Source organism: Panthera tigris, chromosome A3, assembly GCF_018350195.1.
Source record: "Panthera tigris isolate Pti1 chromosome A3, P.tigris_Pti1_mat1.1, whole genome shotgun sequence".
NCBI lineage: Eukaryota > Metazoa > Chordata > Mammalia > Carnivora > Felidae > Panthera > Panthera tigris.
Window position 1 is genome coordinate 43,953,300 of NC_056662.1, and position 18,319 is coordinate 43,971,618.

Here is an 18,319-nt window from a genome sequence, read left to right on the forward strand (position 1 = left end):
TGCTTAAAATATACTAAATTACATCGTGGTGATGGTCGCACAACTGGAAACTAGAAACCACTTAATTGTACACTTCGAATGGGTGGGTTTTATGGTAGGTTAAGGTATGTCTCAAAAAAGGTGGTAAAATCATTTTTATAGTTATTACATGGTAAAACTATAATGTTTTTGATATATCAGGTTAAGTAAAATATATGAACATTAATTTCATCTGTTGCATTTTACTTTTTTAACACGTCTGGGAGAAAAGGCACAATTGCCTATGTGGCTCACGGTATATTTCTTTTGGACCGCACTGCGCTGCACATTCTCGAAGGACCTTCCTGGTTCCAAAATTATATTCTGCCATACAATGATCCCTAGGTTTGGACTTCTGATGACTCATCTGGTACCATGGCGAAAACCCAACTTGAAAGAAAGTTCATTTGGGTCTTTTTTAAAAACCATTTGCAAAAATAGGTTTTTGAAGAGAAATCCTGGAAGGAGGCACAGAGTCACATAAGGTGAGCCTGAGAGCTGAGACCGTCAATTTCTCCTGTCCCCATGAGCCACCAGAGCCAGCTCTAAGTGTGGACAGGGCTGTTATAAAAAAATTTCCAGTCTGAGCCTGAACAACGGTTTTCTCAATCAATCCTCCTCTTGAAAACTTGACTCCGGGGCTACCGCTGCCCAGAGGAACAGGCAGTAAATCCCTGGTTGGCAATAGGGCTTAATGGGAGCCAGTGCCTGGATTCCTCACCTCCTTATGGCCCAGCCAGAGACCATGGAAGTTTCTTTATTCCCCCCAAAGCTCAATGTCAGAACACAGACCTTGGCCCAGGCTCATCTACAAGGAGGGCTGAAGATGATCTCAGCAAGTATCTTTTTACTCTAATCTCTTCTGTAGTTGTTATTCACCAAAAGCTGGATGTTCAGTACCTTAACCATCCATCATTTGCTCAGTGATGAGCCTGTACCTCCCTCTTTGGGCTTTCTCATTGTGCTCCATGTTTGTTGCCTCTAGAGCTGCTGGATCCTGCTCCACCCAACAGAGGCGACTTGGCTGCCTTTTACTGGGTGCTATAGGGAAATGCAGACTCCCAAGTAGTACAGCTTTGTGGAGATACCTGACTCCTGCAAGAGCAGGGAAGCATCTGAGTGCATTAAAAAAAAAAAAAGCCCATGGGAGTGGCTTGTCTTTCCCCTGTGAGGTGGTCTTTCCCCTTTGCTCCTTCAGCCAACCCCTGGAAGTCTGTTAGAGGCTCTGAACCCTTGTCATCTTCTGTGTTCTTCAGCACCTGCTCTTGCGTAGGTCCCTGTTTGGAATGCTATCCCTAAACTCCTTTACTTCTCTGTGGACCTGTTTTCACATAAACGGCCAATGCAAGCGTTCACAACCTTGTGGAGGCCCAGTTGCAGGAGGCTGGCACCCCTGTCCCATCTGTTCCCATCCCTGTCGTCCCATGTCTCTGGATGGGTGTTGCTGCACCATTTCAGCATTTGGGCAAGGGCATGGGGAAGCAAGGGCTTTCTGTAAAAACCAGTTTTGACATTTCTCCAGGGAACAAGGCAAAAGCAAACTTCTTTCGTTCCTGGGCTTCTTTTGAAATAATTGTGGTCACAGAGAAATAGTAATAGAAACAGTAATGGCAAGGAAGATATAAGAGTGAACACTTTCCTATAGCTTTTCTACTAAGTGTGAGCTTTCCAGAAATCCCCAGAGAAGAATAAGCAGACACAGAGCTTGCACAGGAGGATAAAGCACAAGAGAAAGGCCAGTGTCCACAGAATCAGAGTGGTTTTCCAGGACACTAAAGCAAAGCATGTCAAGGCCCTATCTCTCCCTGGCAGTAATGCACCAGAGAAACGTGCCATGTCACCAGAAGATTTCCATTTTAATATTAGTGCAGGGATAGCGCATCACGATTAAATTAGAGTCAGGTGCGTTTTCTGGTAACCATGATATCCAGAGGAGGGATTGAAAATGGAGCTGCTCAAAGATAACCTGCCTCTGAGCTAAGTTATTTCATGGATCTCCCAGGAGAGGACACTTTGCTGATAAGGCTTTGCTACTGAGGGAAGGCCTCTGAAGCCCTCTGATGAGAAGATAAGTCAGACTGTGGTTATAGAAGAGGAAATGAAACGAGCATGCAGCTAGCCAGGCAGTGACGTGCTGGGATGTCCTGCCTCCAATGCCCGGGTGTCTCAGGAGTGAAGGCTCTGGCGCTTAGGAGTGTTGGCTCTAGAATGGACAGCTTCCACCTGCTGGACTGCCACGACACTGTCTTCTCCATGACAGGTGTTTGCAGTGCACTTGGCCATTGTGTTGGTGCCATGCCCGTCTGGTGGTGACAGTGTGGGCCCTGAAGCCTTTTGGGTATAGTGGCTATAGTTTGGGGGACAGAGCAGTGCTGGGTGGCAGCACCCCATTGTGTTTTGGAACCAGCTAAGCTGTTGTGATCACAGTGGTGACTGCCCTGCCCGGTCTGGAGGGTTTCCTTGAACAACACACAGATCTTGGCCACATTGCTATTATCTTCCTTTCCCTCACTCCCAGATATGATAAGAGGGATGGTATTGATACTCATGTACCTCTGAGACCTTCTTCATAATTATTTCCCTTCTGACATTTTCTGTGAAAATATTCAACCACATAGTAACATGGAAAGAACACTCAGATACCCACCATCTAGACTCTGCCATTAACTTTTTGCTATATTTACAACATTTTTATTTTTGCTATGGTAAAATCTCTTCACGATTCTCCCATGATATGTTCCTTTAAAAAAAAAAAAAAAAAGGAAGCCCCAGCCGTATTCCTCCCATGTCTCAGATGGAAACATGGAGGGGAATATAATGCAGAAGAGCATCTTAGTGAAACTGAGGCAAGAATCTAGATGTCCTGAGATTAGGGTAGGTCAAGGTAAAGGAAAGATTCCTGGAGTGGGAACTTGAAGGTGAGGGATTCCAAGCCAGGCTCTGCTGCTGAAAATCCTGCATACCTAAACAGATCACCTTCATTCTACCAGGACAGTCCTAATGCTGACCTTGGACTACATGCTGCCTATAGTCTAGTCCAAGGCAGGAACTAGACACGTAGCCTGGGACCTTTGGCAGATTGTTGGCCTAGATTCTGAGCTATTGGTTTCTTGTTTTGGAAGTGGGGATAACAATACCCACTTTACAAAGCTCTTATAAGATTAAGTTGGATCTTGAGATGCTACAAAATGCCCCAGGCAATGCCAGGCTTGAGGTAGGCATGCGCAGCGTTGCACATATTATGAATACAAATGCGCGCATACCTTTGTACGGTGTCCAGCACGTAGTGGCCGCAGAGGGTCCATTCTGCTGCTGAAGGGACAGCGGTATTGCATTTAGAAACGTAGCAGTAACAATAACACTAGTTATCGTAGAGTTCAGTAAACCCGAACCAAAGACAAAAAGAGCCAGAGAGAAAAAATTTCTCGGCTCACACCCGGAGCATCCTGTACATGCATCTGTAGAAAGAGCCCTTATATTTGCCTCCGCAGATGAGAATTTTCTGGTTTATTGCTTCTCATAAAAGATTGAAGCTGCAAGAGCGCTGTCCCCTGTGGCCCTTTGAAGGCTTAGGGGCAACATCGCTGTATAGGACATGATTATTGGAGCTCTGCCCTCCCGTGGGGTGGCCACCTCTGGCATGGATGGACACATTCCCCTTACTCAGTGACTTCCTGTTTGTCATCTGGCGGTAGCAGCAGCTCATGCCTGTCATCGGAGGGAATGGGATGAGCTCGAGTCACAGATGTGGTGTGTTCCTGATTGAGCACCAAATCAGAGTGGCCCTGCAAGCAGGCAATGGCAGGGAAAGGCTTTCTACAGCACTTCAGAAGCCCCCAACCCCTCATGAGGCTCTCATCACATGCTGCTGGCTCCTCAGAAATTAGATGACACCATTCACAGCACCTTTCATGGCTTCACTGAACTTTTCTGAGGCAAGGAATCCTTCTGGAGCAATGGGAATTTGTTCCAGGGGCTCCTCATCCTTTTATCCAGCCTCCTGTCTACTGCTGTTTCGAGCTGAGAGACCACACTGCTGACTGTTAGATTCTCATGATGGGCGACAAGGGAATGACAGATGGTACCATTTTCTCTATGGTGGTTTCACCTGATGGATAATGGATCCCCGAGAAGGGAGGAGGGACTTTGTGATGAGCTTTCACTGCTTTTATTAGGAAGCTTTGTGTCTAGGTGGGCTAATGTATGGACATTCACTTATGTGTGGGGCCAGCGTCCAGCAAGAAGTTCATGCAGTGGTAAGGTCATGTAGGTTAGAAAGTTGCACAGCTGAGGTTTGGACCAAAGTTTGATGTTTCTCATGGCAGCACTCATTATCTTCTTAATGAAAGGATTAATCTGATACATCAGTCATGACACTTCATGCTGTCAGATACAAAAAATTCAAAACACCTAACACATTGGGCATTTTTCAGACTGTGTTTCTGTAGGTTTCTGTAGGTGGGCCTGACAGTGGACCAGTGATGTTGTAGGGACTCACTTTCTCCCCCTCTCTTTTCCTCCCTTCCTTATGTGAGCTTCATCCCAAGGCCAGCTTCTCCCATGGTGGCAAAATGGCTGCAGAGGTTCCAGGAATTCTTTACTCAGAAGGAGAGAGAAATACGACATCAGCTTCTCTCTCTGGAGAGGGAGACTCCTTCCTTCCCAGAAGCTGCTGGCAAACCTTCCCTCACATCTCACTGACCTGAATAGGGCCACTTGCTACTCCTGAACCAATCTTTTTTGGCTGTGGGCCCAGCCCTGGAGATGAGGTGGGGTCAAGCTACGCCTTCTCCAAAACTTGATGCTGCTACACAGTGGGGAAGAGTGGAGTGGTCTTGAGAAAAGAACCACAATGTCCATGACATCTACCATAAGAGACATGTACTAACCCCATCCACTGTGTCTGTGACTCTTCTCCATTTCAGTGCCCACTCATCCTTCTGCCAGGGAGTGACTCATATGTGATTCCAGGAGTGATGGGCAGGCTCATCCTGCAGTTCCCAGAGTCCCTCATTCCATCGCTGCTTCTCAGTCTGTGCGTGTATGTGTGTCCTTTTGTTGCCCTCCTGTTGCCCTCCTGCCTCTTGTTTCCTACTTCCTTCACTTTCAGAAGCAATGGAAGAGGCCCTTTCTTTTCTTGATTTCTTTCTGATGCCTTGTCAAAGGGCTTACTGACCTTGACTGCTGCTCGTAGCTGTGATGGACAGGGTCTCTTTCAGCATTTGGGATGGAAGGGCCTAATGTGGCTTTGGGAGAGAGAGCATAGGCTGGAGGGAAGGGCATAGACAGGCATGCATGGAGCAAACTGCACAGAGCACGATGAAGAGTCACATGACCGATCCTAATTACTGAATCTTGGTTGTAGTTTTCAGCGATTCTTCTCAACGGGAAGTTATTGACAGCCTGCTTTTGTCAGGACTCTAGAAAATAAACAAAGCCTCATTTAGGTAAATACCAAATTCATAGAAGTACCCTTGGCAGGTTTCACTGGGGCAAGGGACATGTTGCTCTCTGGCTGGAAGGTGAGAAGCAGTCCTGCCCATTGCTCATGTAGCAGGTGGTGGCCTGAAAGGTCCTATACGTGTCAACTTATCCTGGTCTGACCATTCACGTACTTTCTTCCCATCTTCCCTTTCCTGGTGCTGGATCTCGGACTTGGGACTGAAACCTGAGAGGGAATGGATCCTATCTTTCTTTCCACTCAACCTTGTTTCTCTCTGATGGCCGGCTTCAGTTTCCAGCTTGGAAAGTGGCAAGTGGTGGGCCAAAGAGTAGGAAAAAGTGAGAAGAACCAAGTGGCTTTGTGCTTAAATGAAAACTGCACTGCCTGTCCTCTCTTTGGCCCTGTCCTTCTCATTGTGAAACATCAAGAGGATATTTTAGTTCTGGCGTCAGGTTCCCTGGTGAGAGAAGAGAGAAGAAAAGGAAAACTTTATCGGAAAATATACACATCTGTGGCTCTATCTTCCTACTTGCTTTAAGAGGCATTCTTTCCAAGATGAGGCCAAGGTTACCTTTGGTAGCTGACATCATTTGATGTCCCCTGAGACACCCCTCAGCTCTTCTGGGGTTCTGGCTGCAGCCGTGGTGGGCAGTTTGGTGTGAGTTCAGACTTTTAAAAGTTGCAGTGGCCCTCAAGCATAGCCCAGGGTCTTTCCCAGTAGGTAGGAGCTGGTTTGGTACACTCAAAAGTGCAGCCCAGAATTTGGGGGGTTCATGCTCCTGGGCAACCCTCAACTAGTGGGCTATAGGAACCATGGCCCTCTTCATTTAGGTAGGCATTCTGGATACATCTCTGAGCTTCCAGGGGGTTTGTGCCCTAGTTGCCAACAGAAGCAACTTCCATAGTGAGTCTTTATGTATCTCGTGTCCTTTTCCTTGTCTTGGGTTCCACTCTCCCTCACTCCTCCTACCTGGGATCACCTTCAGAGTAAACTACTTGCACCCAAGTCTTTGTCTCAGACTCAGCATTTGGAGAACCCAAACCAGGGCACCTCCCAACATGGTAGACACTGCATTACCATCTAAAGCATTGGACATTTGAAGCTTTTGTTTGTTTGATTGGGCCAACGTCTAGCCGTCATCTGGCCCAGGTTGGCAGGGTATTTGGAGGCTGGATACAGACTCTCTCTCACCACTATCAGTGGCCAGCTTTCATCCCTTGCAGCCTATACTTGAACCCTTTATGCCCCGAAGCCATCTTAATTCCCATACAATTGCCTGGTGCTCTCATAGCTTTATTAGTTTGGTTCATAGAAGCCATTGGGAGGCTCTGTATTTGTGGCAGGATGAAAGACATTTGTGCAGAGAAAAGAAAGAGCCCTCTGTTTGGCAGTGCACCCATAAGCATGGTGAGGATAAAGGCCAGGGAAGTTTGGGGACTGTCATGTGATAAAGATGTGGAGGTTCTAGTATTTTCTTCCCACTCTTCAATAAGTCATGTGGCCCATCTTCCTGGAGTGCTTGACTTTGAAGGATGGAGATAGATGTACCATGAGACCCTGTTGACCTTCAGTCAGATGACTCTACCCTAGATTTAAAAAGATCTAAACTTGGGGTGCCTGGCTGGCTCCATACTCAGTGGAATTGTGTGGCTCTTGATCTCGGGGTTGTGAGTTCAAGCCCCACATTGGGTGTAGAGATTGCTTAAAAAATAAAATCTTGAAAAAATATCCAAGCTCAAGGGACTTTAGAGGTCGGATCATTCATGCCTTTCAATTCTCAGATGCAGCAACTCAGATAAAGTGACTCAGCTTCTCCAGCAGCCCGGAGCTAGTTACAGAGCTGGAGCTAGGATCCCAAGTCACCAAATGCCCTAGATAGTGAATTCCTATGACCACAAGCCCTGGGGTCCTTGGAATAAACCCGCTTGCTTTATTTAGTAAGGCAGTGAAAGAAGATGGAGCTGTTTTGAAAAGAGAAAGCTCTGAAACCAGGCGCCCAGGGCCAGGTCTTTCAAGCCTTTCAGAGGAGTCGGAAAATGGATCTGGGGAGGCAGACATGGGAGCAAGTGTCTCAGGCTGAATGGACAGCACTGTGGGGGCCAAAGCATCATCTCTGGCCGGGGCTCATGAGGTGTTCTGTGAGAGGCCTTTCTGGTCTTTGAGGATGTTGAGGGGTCCCTGCACCTCAGACTTCAGAGGTGGGAACTGTACTGTTGCACAGGCACACAACAACATTTGCGAACAAAATAGGAGGAGATGGTGCATGTGAGCCACCTGTTTATTTTATTTATTTAATTTTTAAAATGTTTATTTGAGAGAGAGAGAGCGAGCGGGCAAGAGAGAATGCACAAGCAGGTCGGGGGCAGAGAGAGAGGGAGATACAGAATCCGAAGCAGGCTCCAGGCTCTGAGCTGTCAGCTCAGAGCCTGACGTGGGGCTCAAACCCACAAACCATGAGATCATGACCTGAGCCGAAGTCAGATACTTAACCGACTGAGCTACCCAGGGGCCCAAGCCACCTGTATAAATGCAGCATCTCATGCATTGTGGGTCTGAGGTGGGCCCCGGATCTTGCATTTCTAGCAAGCTCCCAGGTGATGCTGATGTGGCTGGTGCCAGGACCACTTTGAGTGGCAAGGCTGTAACGCGAACAGTTTTGTCCATGAACCTGGAAAACCTGAATTCTGGCTCAGATTTGCCACTAAGATTCCCAGCCTGTCATTTAAACATGACCCCCTAGTCGAGGGGCATGACCCCTGAGGGATGATATAGAATCCCCCGGGGATCTTTCCTGGGGATTTGCTGAATACTGTAGGCCCACCCATATGGTGGCTTGAGTGAAACACTAGGACACGGTGGCTGTCCAGCATCTTCTGAGTTCCAGGCCAGGCAGACACAGTGAAGACATACAAACAGGCTGGGTATGCCTGGAGCTTGTATACGGGTTGGGGGTGGGAAGGAGCAATAAAGACAGGTTATGATTCTGTCTTTGATACATGCTCTAAAGGAGGAGAAGCTCCTTCTCTGGGAGCTTGTGGTGGAAGAGGTCCTGGAAGATCAGGGAAGGCTTCCTGGAGGAATGGCTTCCTTCTGGAAGCTGTGAGAGGCTCAGAGTCTCACAACCAGACTTGCCTTCTTTTGCCACGGCAGAGTCTGTATTTGGGGCCAGTTTGGACGCTTGGCTCATGCCTTTGGGTTGAGGGCCTTGGGGCAAGGGACTGCCTGCACTCTTGCAGGGGCTCAGCCAGCTTCTGTGAGCCTGGGGGGAGTGAGTGGGCTGGGGCTGGCTGTGTAGGGGTTGATGTCAGGAAGGCGAGATGCAGCAGTAGCGGAGACTTTGTAGGGGAGTAGAGAGATAGCTAGGCCCTCCTTTTTCCCTCCTGTGGGTGGGCAGTGAGACCAGTCATTCTGATGCAGGACACGATTGACCACCATGGCATGGCCTGAAGCCCCACCAAGCTGTGTGCTCCCTGCCTTCTTTTTGCCACCCAAGGTTCTTGCTTTCCTGCACGCCTCGGTCTAGCAGGGGTGGGTAGGGACCAGTTCTCTGTGCCCTGCAGCCCCCTTGTGTGTGTTGTGCTGGGAGGACTGCCTCCAGGACATGGGAGCAGTGGCTCAGGCTCCAGTGTGCCCCATGAGAGCTTCTAGCTCTCCTCGGCCTGAGATCTGTGTTTCCAGCTAGCTCCCCAGGAGGTGCCCATGCTGCAGCTAAGCAACCACTCTGTGAAGGAGGGGAGACCGTCAGGAGACTGGGCATCAGCAGAAGTGCCTGCCTCAGTGGGGCAGGTGGTTCAGGGTTACCTTTGACCTTGGAGTGGAAGGGAGGCCTTTTGGAGGGACCAAAAGCCTTCAACTTTCAACTTTCCTCTTGAAGAGGTGTCGTGCCTCAGTGCTAGAAGGTTCAAATTCAGTGTGAAAACAGCAGTCTATGAATGCTGTACGTAGATGGAGTGCAGGAGAGGGGAGAACTTGACTCAGCCCACTGGGTTCTAAGAGTCCCCCACCCACCGGACAGCACGTGTGAGCAGCTAGAGAGACATTTAAGCAGAATGTGTGGCCTCCCCGCAGCGGCGAGGTCTCTGGATCTGCCCTTCTCTGTCTTTTCTGGAAGCTTTGAGGCAATGGAGAAGACCCAGTGTACAGCTCATTCAGCCTCTGGCTTCTTCCTCTCCTGGTGGTTTTGGAGAGCTCGCAACCTCTCCACAGTGTGTGTTCCTTTCCAAGGACCAAGAACAGTGCAGAGACACTCTCTTTCAGCTGGAAAATCCATGTGAAAATCCACGTGCAGAAAGCCAGAGCCTCCCTTGCTGCCTCTTTACTCACAGAGGGTGAGAAGCACCAGGCTCACTCTCAAGAGACTCTAGGGGTGGAGGGTGCTGCTGGGGGTGGGCAGATGCACCCCTGTTCACCAAGTCTGCAGAAGGCGGTCTGCTGGCTGCGGGCTTATGCAAACCTGACCTCCGACCCCGAGGTGAAGACCCGGGGCGCAGAGAGTGGAGACAGCTGTGTAAACTTCAGGGTGGGGTATTTATAGCCTTGGTGAGGAGCGCTGAGCCAGCCTAGAGAGCCAGAGACAGTCCCTGTGGTCATCGGCTCCGTCTCTTGTTCTCTTAAGTGAGTTTCTGTATATTATTTCTTCATTGTTGCATTAGGCATTCTGAGACTCTGTTTCCCCATCTGCAAATGAGGGGCTATTGCCCTGATCCTCTGGGTGTTTCAGAGTGGTGGCTCCCTCCATCCCAGTTTCAAGAAGAAATGCAGTATTCCAGTTTTGGGGGAGGGGAGACTTAACATGGCCTCTCAAAGTGAATGTGCTGACCCCTGGAGGCCAAGTCCCCTGGGCTCCTGGAGCTCTGGGAAAGGTGGAATGCTCATACCTGGGCTTTGGAGTCAGATCTGGGCTTGATTCTGGCTTGGCCACTTAGCCCCATCAGCAACAGCAGTAAGACAGCGGAAATGCCCTGTGAGAGCATGGAGTGGCTTGGTGCATAGGCAAGGGGCATGCAGGATGGTCATGATGCTGTTGCAGCAGACATGCCCATCTGCTGCTTGTCCCTGTGTCTCAGAGAGCAGACAGCCACACCCCTCTGAGGGGCCTGGGGCCGGTATTTGGGAAGGGTGGAAACCCTGTGGGACAAGGGGACACACAAGAGAAAGTGTGTTAATCTTAGAGTGAAGGCCGGGATCTGGGGCACCCAAGGAAACCCATTCTTGGTGTCAGAAAACCTTGGGTTCTCCCAGCCCCAGTCCCAGGAGGAAGAAGGGGTGGGGGAAGACAGAGAAAGACAGAGGGGGGTTGGTGAGAGCAGGAGAGGGTGAGCACACAGCTCTGTAATGGAAACTTGGCACCCAGCCTCCACTTCTTTCCTTCCTTAGTGCATGTGGCTTGAGCCTCGGATTGAGAACTTCTTCCCCTTTCAGCAGGCACCCCACGCTATCTCCATGGCCCCCTCCTGTCCCCCCTTCTCAGAGCCTGCAGTCATACATGCTGCCTCTGCTGGTGACATATGACATGTGAGCCATCTGCCTCCCTCCTCACACGCCCCCTGCCCTCCACCCCCTGACTAATTAGGCCAACATGCAACTTCCAGGCCCTGGCAGATGAGGAGCCAAGAATGCGGTGGACAGGCGCCAAGTGTTTTTGTTGACATTGCTCAAGTGTAGCTTTGTGGAGCAGCCTCTGCCCTAGCAGCGAAGTCTAAGGAAGCCGGAGATGAGTGAAGGGAGACCAGTGAGAAACCAACTGTGGGTGCTGCTCCCAATCCCCTGTGCCCTCCCCGTGGCCCACCCTCTGTCCCTCCTCCTAAATCTGAGAATAGAGCCCTCCATGTCATGACCGATGGGACCGGCTTAGTCTGTAAGAAAAACACACTGGGCAGAGCATCATGTGTTCACTAGGGTTTTTGGAACTATTTTCAGTTTGTGATCGTTTCATGCTGTGTGTGCCCCATTGCTGTTCCTAATTGTTTCTGAGGAAACAACCTTCCTGGAAGGCGGTTTAGTGAGACTATTTTCACCCCTAACCTCTTATAAGGTGCAGGCTGCATTGTTGATCTACCTTGCCGTAGCTGAATACCAGATGGATTTCATCCTCTCCAGGGATCTACCAAGAATGTGGCCATTGGGTCACTAGGCCTGGGTTCAGATCCCCATTCGACTCCTCCTTGCTTGTGACCCTGGGAGAGTCTTTCAACCTTTTTGTGCTTTGGCTTCCTTATTTGCAAATCAAGCTAATAGTTAAAAATAAGACTTGTTAAGTAACATGAAACATGGATGGAATAGAAAGTTCTTCGTGCATAATAGACCCTCAGTAAGTGGAAGCCATAATAACTATTAAATGGTAGTTGATGTGGCTGGCTATGGATAGGTTCTGATTTTAGGAAAATCTCTTCTACCCTGACATATTAACTCCCAAGGCAAGTCGACCCCAGCACCAACTGCCCTTTCCTACCTCACCAGGATTTCATGAGGACAAATGGAATGGGGTATAATATTGTCACACTTGGTTCTCCATGGAGAGTGAGTGAATGCAGTGCTTACTTTCGTCTCTCTGATTTTCTCAGACTCTGGTGTCTGCATTGGTCGATCAGTGGTTAGTGGTCAAATATATTTTTGTTGAGATAAAAATTTGTAGGTTTTGGAATCCAGAGGTGCTGCCTTAATAGTCTGTAATGCCTGAAGATATTGAATCATTATGTAAAAAAAAAATCCTCTAATTTTCTGCTACAATAGCTGGCTTTATTTTTATATCTCTTAATTGGTATCAGCTTTTCTTTCAGAATTACAGAACCATGGAAACTTGGCCTAAGAAATAACTTTGGAAGTCATTGGAAGGGACACTTGCTTCTTTGCAAATCTTTGGAGTTTTCCTAAACATTAGGATTGTAGTACCACAAAATACTTTTCTTTGACCCAGATTATGAAACAGCAGAATGGCCAATCTGTTTGTCCCTAGCACCACTCTATCTTTGGATCTCATGCAGACTGGAAGATGCCATTGTTGCCCTGCCCATATCTCTTTGTTCTTACCTCTTCAGTGCACACTGGCACTGCTTAACTTTCAGCACCTCCCTCTCATTGTCTAAGGTCTTCTTCTGGACACTAGAGCCCACCTTGGACACCCATGTGGCAGGTTAGAAATGCCAGGGAATTCATGTCCCCTGGAAATAGCCTTCAACCAATGGCAGATCAGGAATGGGTGGATACATACCTAAACTTCCTCACCCCTTGAGTGTCTGAGATACCTGTCTGCCCTGACCCCCAGAGCTTTCCAGGGGAGCCAAGCTTTAGTTTACTCATTTTGGCAATTGGCTTGAAGCGTACCCTTTGTTGGCTGGCTCCTCTTACCTGTCCCATGTCCCTGTTCCCCCCAGGTGCTTCCTGGGATCATCTCCATCCCCCAGAGAAAACACGAGCGTTCAAATCCTTGTCTTGGGCTGCTTGTGTGGAAACCCAGCCTGAGACAAATGGGATGTCTTTCTCCACACTTTTAGATCATTTGTGACAATATGGTGCTATATTCACATTTCAGGGTTGATTGTTGGATTTTCAGACCACTGACCTTGTTTCTTTATGAGTTTTTGAAAATATTTTTCTCTGCATCTCACCATTCTTAATCCGAAGAATTAACTGTTGAGATTAACCAGAGTACACAAATGTCTTGCTTTCACCTTGAATTATCTTTGGTATTGCTCTCTCAGTTTTGACTAAACTAATATCTGTGGCCTCCATGTATGCTTTTGCATTTCAGAATCTAAACTTATTGTTTATTCTAGTTTGGCTCCACATTGTACATTTTTTATGTGAATATGCCTAGTGGCTGTTCTGACTAATATGCATAAGTCATAATGAGATATCTTGATAATTTTAAATTTGAGAGCAGATTCCATTTGAGGAAGATCTCAGTGCATGAGCTGTTGGTATTATGTGTGTCCTGTGGCTTAGGTGAGATGCCTACAAGCATTGCGATTTCCAGAAACTTCCATGAGTCTTACTTTATCCATATTCAAAGTGGTAATGGTTATTTCAACACATATACCGAGCATCTCCTCAGAACCAGGAGTGATTGGGTGTTAGAGAGGCAACAATGGACAAAGTGGACAATATCCTTGCTCTCTCTTTCTTTCCTGAGTGGTGTTGTGAGGTTCAAATTCAGTAATGAAGGTGAAATCATTTGGGAAACTAAAATCACCATGGAAATAGAGGAATGGGTATGATGACCTAGCTCTTCATTGATCATTTCAGAACACCATACTGATGTGGCTGGGTGGGATGTACCCTGTGGCCTTTCATGAACACCACATGACCCATGATCCTTATCTTGTACTTAGATCCATTTTCTGACCACAGCAACTCTGGACACTTAAGAGGTGGCCATTGCCTCATGCCACATCTTTCTTTAGTGCTAAGCCACCAGAAAGACCATCTTTGCTTGATGTTTCCACCTTCCAGTGGCTCTCTGATGTCCAGCTCTGTTGTGTCTTTGCCTTTGTCTTACTTGAATTGTCCATAGTGGTCAAGGCATTGGCCACTCTTGAAATTCCCTTTCTGCTGACCTTGCTTTATACCATTCCCCTTCCTCTTTCCTTTCATGATTCATTGCTGAATTCTTTTACTTTCCTTGCACTCTGAAGCAATGTTGAGTTCTCCATAACTTCTTCTCTTCTCTTCTCTCTTCTCTTCTCTTCCCTTCCCTTCCCTTCCCTTTCCTTCCCTTCCCTTCCCTTCCCTTCCCTTCCCTTCTCTTCTCTTCCCTCCCCCTTCCAGAAGGCCCCAGACATCATGTCTCATACTCTTCCCTGTTTGCTTATGACTCTCTAGATGCTCTCTGTTGCTTAGCTCTTTCCCCTGAAGTATCCCCACCCACATGCATACAGGCAGCTTACCTCCCTTTCCATGTTCCACAGACACTTCAAGCTCAACAAGTCTTTAACAAAACGTGCTCCATTCTCCCCTCTGATGTGCCCTTCATCATCCATCCTTTCTCCTGGCACGTTGGTTCCTATAGTCATGTCGGCTGGAGGCCTCAACACTATTAGCCTGCTCATCCCATCACGCATTCAGTGGTTCACTGTTTTCACATCTGTGCTTTCATCTGTGTATTCACTGGCCTAGACCCTGGGGACATCGACATGGTGCCCTATCTTGGACAACCTTCCAGAAGCAGATCCTGGGGAAGTGTTCAGTTGCAGTAGCTTTATTTGAGAAGTGGCTCAAGGAAATACTGGTAAGGAAGTAGATGCTGGTGGGATAGAGACAGTCATGCTGACTTAAGAACTGAATTGTACCCATCTCTTTTCAAATCTGTGTTCAGTGAGGTCATGTTGGTCGTGTTGAAATTGGCCATGATGAGAATATTTACACTACGGAAATTGGCCAATGGCTATAAAACAGGACCTTTCTTTCCCTGGAGAGTTGGTTGTTAAACATTATCAGCATGTTACTGGGAGTGAGGAATTAAGGCAAGGAAGGACAGCAGTTAATAAATTGTGCTTTATCAGCAGAGTTACACTGTAGACAACTGGAGCATATTCCCAGTTGAGAAAGAATACATACCTAATAGTCATCCCATTGGAGCGGTGAGGTAGTTAGTTATACACTCCCTACTGGTTAGTGGCTGAGGGCTGCCTCTCTTGGGCCCAGCAGGATCCAGCCACTAGAGGAAGCCCGCAGGCAGTTAGAGGCAGCATGGATGAAGTACAATAAGGGCCAGGGTGGGGTGTATAGGCTCATCAGTGAGCAAATGATAGCTGATCAAGACACTGGACATGCAGCATTGGTAAAGGCTAAAACCTGACTGTTAATGATGTGTGGTAACCTTTTTCTCTCCAGACCTCGACTTCATGGACCTCCTAGGGGAAGACAGACAATGGACGGTGGGGAGGAAGTTAATGCAGGTGAACGATACTCTGACTTCAGAAGATGCAGGACTCCGGAGCAGCAAGAACTGCACTGAACCAGGTAATAGTAACAGCTTTGCTGTGGGCAGTGGCTGCCATTTTTTCTGGTTGTGTCTGAGGAAGGGCTGGATGCCATGCTTTTTTCCCTTTGAGTTCGAATCCAGACGTTCTTAGGGACATTTAGAGCAGGCATCTAAGAAACTGAAAGGTGAGATCCCGGGACCATTCAGCTGTGATTCTACCTCTGTATTCTTTTTCTAGGGCATGGGCGACAAGGTAAGTCACCATCAGTGATGCTGATATCAAAGGTGGACGCTGGTGCTCTCAAGTGGGAAACTAAGTCTGGAACAGGATGAGTGAGGATGTTCTGTGGTCATCATTGCTTTGATCCCTGGAATTCTCTCTGGCTGGTTTTTAAGCAGGAGCCTTCTTTATGTCACAATAAAGACACTGAGATTGAACCAGATCCTTACCTATGTTGTTGGTCTTTTTGGAAGAAGTGAATATTCATTTATAAGCTATTATATTTGATACCTGTTGTGTTTTTCCTCAGAAAGATATGGAACATTCTATTTCCAGTGTTACTGAACGTAAAAGGAAAACAAACACAACGTGAGTGAGGGGGACTTGGAATTGTCAGAACTCAGCTCACCGAATCTCAGGAAATGGCAAGCACCCTCTAGGTGGTTGAGGTCCTTGCTAGTTCCGACCAGGGGTCAACAAACTTGTCTGACAAATGGCCAGACAGTAAATATTTCAGTCTTTGTAGGCCATATACCGTGTCTAAAGTTTTTGCTTTTTAAAATACCCTTTTATAACCCTTTACACATTTAAAAACCATTCTTAGCTCGCAGACTGTACAAAACAGGCATGGGGATGTATTAGGCCTGCAGCTCTTCTTTGCCAATCCTGACTTGGACTTCTCAACTCTCTGGGACCTCTTTTCTTTGCTTGATGGAGACATGGGCCCCATGTGTGCCCCCTCTGAGGGTTCAGGAGCTCAACCAAATGTTGATCCCACATCCAAAAACCAGTCTTATTTTTAGTGTCATGCTGGAAAGATATAAACAGTCTTCAGTGCAGCCCAAAGAACCTTAGACCTTTGAGAACAGAAGGTGTTCTGTGAAGTTGTGTGCCTGCTCTTTTTTGGGAAGGTGGGTAGGGGTGTCCTTCACCACCATACTGAGAATTTTAACAGTCACTTTCCAAGCAGAGCAGGAAGGAATTAAAAATAGATTACCAGCCACCCCCTCTCCCCCCCAAAAAAACCCACAATAGCCCTCAGCACTACATAATCTATATTCCTCAAGCTGGAAAATTCAAGGGTCACCATGGCTATTATTAAATGCTCTGAAGGAACACTCTTGAAGGTTAGTGAAGCACATAGTTGCTATGTGAGCTAGAAGTGAAAATGGATGTGACGGGTTCGAGTGCCACACACAGCAGACAGAGCCTTTGTAGAGCCGTTTGTAGAGAGATGTGCCAAGAACCCTGGTTACTGATCTGGCATTGTAGCCAAGCATTTTTCAACATCTTTCTGGAGCTAAGAGGCTGATGGTGGTTGGGATGTCAAGACAGGAAATACAGCATTATGGAGGCCAGTCGTCACCTTTGGTATAGGAAAGAATGGAGTCACATAATACAGTGACTGGCTCCAGGTTGGGTTCAGCCACCATGCTCTGGGCCAGTGGTGATGGAGGGCTTCTGTTCCCTGTTGAGGGATGTGTGTTGAGGGAGGTGGTTTTGTCTCTGTGAGTGGCATAGAGTATGCTCACTGTGTCAAGAAGTGTCTTTCTCAGAGTGGCATGTGTAGAAGAATAAACACATTAAAAGGCATTGCAAGAGAGGAAATGACTCAGTTCCAGGTAGAAAACATGTCCAGGTTTTTAAAAAGAGCACAAGCCCAGCACCTGCTGGTGTTGGCAAGGAGGGCATGGGGGAGAGAGAAGGAAGGGCTTCTAGAGGGCAGCAGGAGGACTGAACAAGAGCTCATAATGCTGCTTACAGGCAGTCCAGAAAAAATAAAGACCCAAAAGGAATATTCTCGATTTCTTCATTTGTGTGCTATGGGAACTGGGCTTGATTTTCGGAGCCCTTGACTCCGAGCCAAATTCTACAGGGAAAGTGGTCATTCCTGAAACAAGGAGGGATCTTTTTAAGTCCTGATACATCAAGGACCTGCCTGGAGCCTCCGTTCTTCACCAAGCCTGCTGTGACCATTCTATTTGCTGAATATTTTCGCTACAAAATGTCTCTAACTGTGCTGTCCAATATGGACACTCAGTGGTGACTTAAATTCAAATTAAATACATTAAAAATTCGGATTCTCAGCTGCACTAGCTACATGTCAAATACCCAATAGCTGAGTGTGGCTTGTGGCTACCGTATTGGAGAGCACAGATCATAACATATTTCCATCACCACAGAAAGTTCTATTGGACAGGCAGATGTAGAACTTCCATTTGTTTTTGAACATCTCCTCGTCTTCCAGGCTTAATTGGAAGCACCTCAAGGAGATAAAGTGGACATGTAGATTTGAGAGCTCAATCTCTTCCTGGGTTTTGGAGTCCTACTCAACCTGCATTTGAATCCCAGCTTAGAAGCTCTGGGCTTTGGGAGAAATAGGCTTTCTAAGCATTTGTCTGCTTCTCTGAGAAATTGAGATAATCATTCTGACCTTTCATGACTGCTGTGAGAATTGGTAATGAAGTAATAAGAACAGCTTAGTGCCCTGTGTGTGGTGGTAGTTCTGTAGTGGGAGCTCACTCGTGTATTTCTCACTCTCTGCTGGGGGCAACCATCCCTCCATTACAAGTGGGTCATGGAACTACCTTCTCCAGCCACTCCTCACAGGAATGGGCACATATGGTCCATCTGGTTCTGTCAACAGGCCGTTGCCTCAGGTGGCCCAAGTCTGAGCAGTCAGCCAGTGGGGCTGAGATGTCCTAGCACCATCTT

At 47.5% G+C, this 18,319-nt stretch overlaps 1 protein-coding gene across 3 annotated transcripts in view; it reads left to right on the plus strand.

Moving 5' to 3' along the window:
- SLC24A3 (solute carrier family 24 member 3) overlaps positions 1-18,319 on the plus strand; it is a 502,919-nt gene that overhangs the window by 47,881 nt on the left and 436,719 nt on the right. For all 3 annotated transcript variants that reach the window (XM_042980972.1, XM_042980970.1, XM_042980971.1), the window contains exon 2: positions 15,294-15,422. In XM_042980972.1, the coding sequence (XP_042836906.1) occupies positions 15,294-15,422 (129 nt within the window). The remainder of the gene's footprint in view (positions 1-15,293; positions 15,423-18,319) is intronic.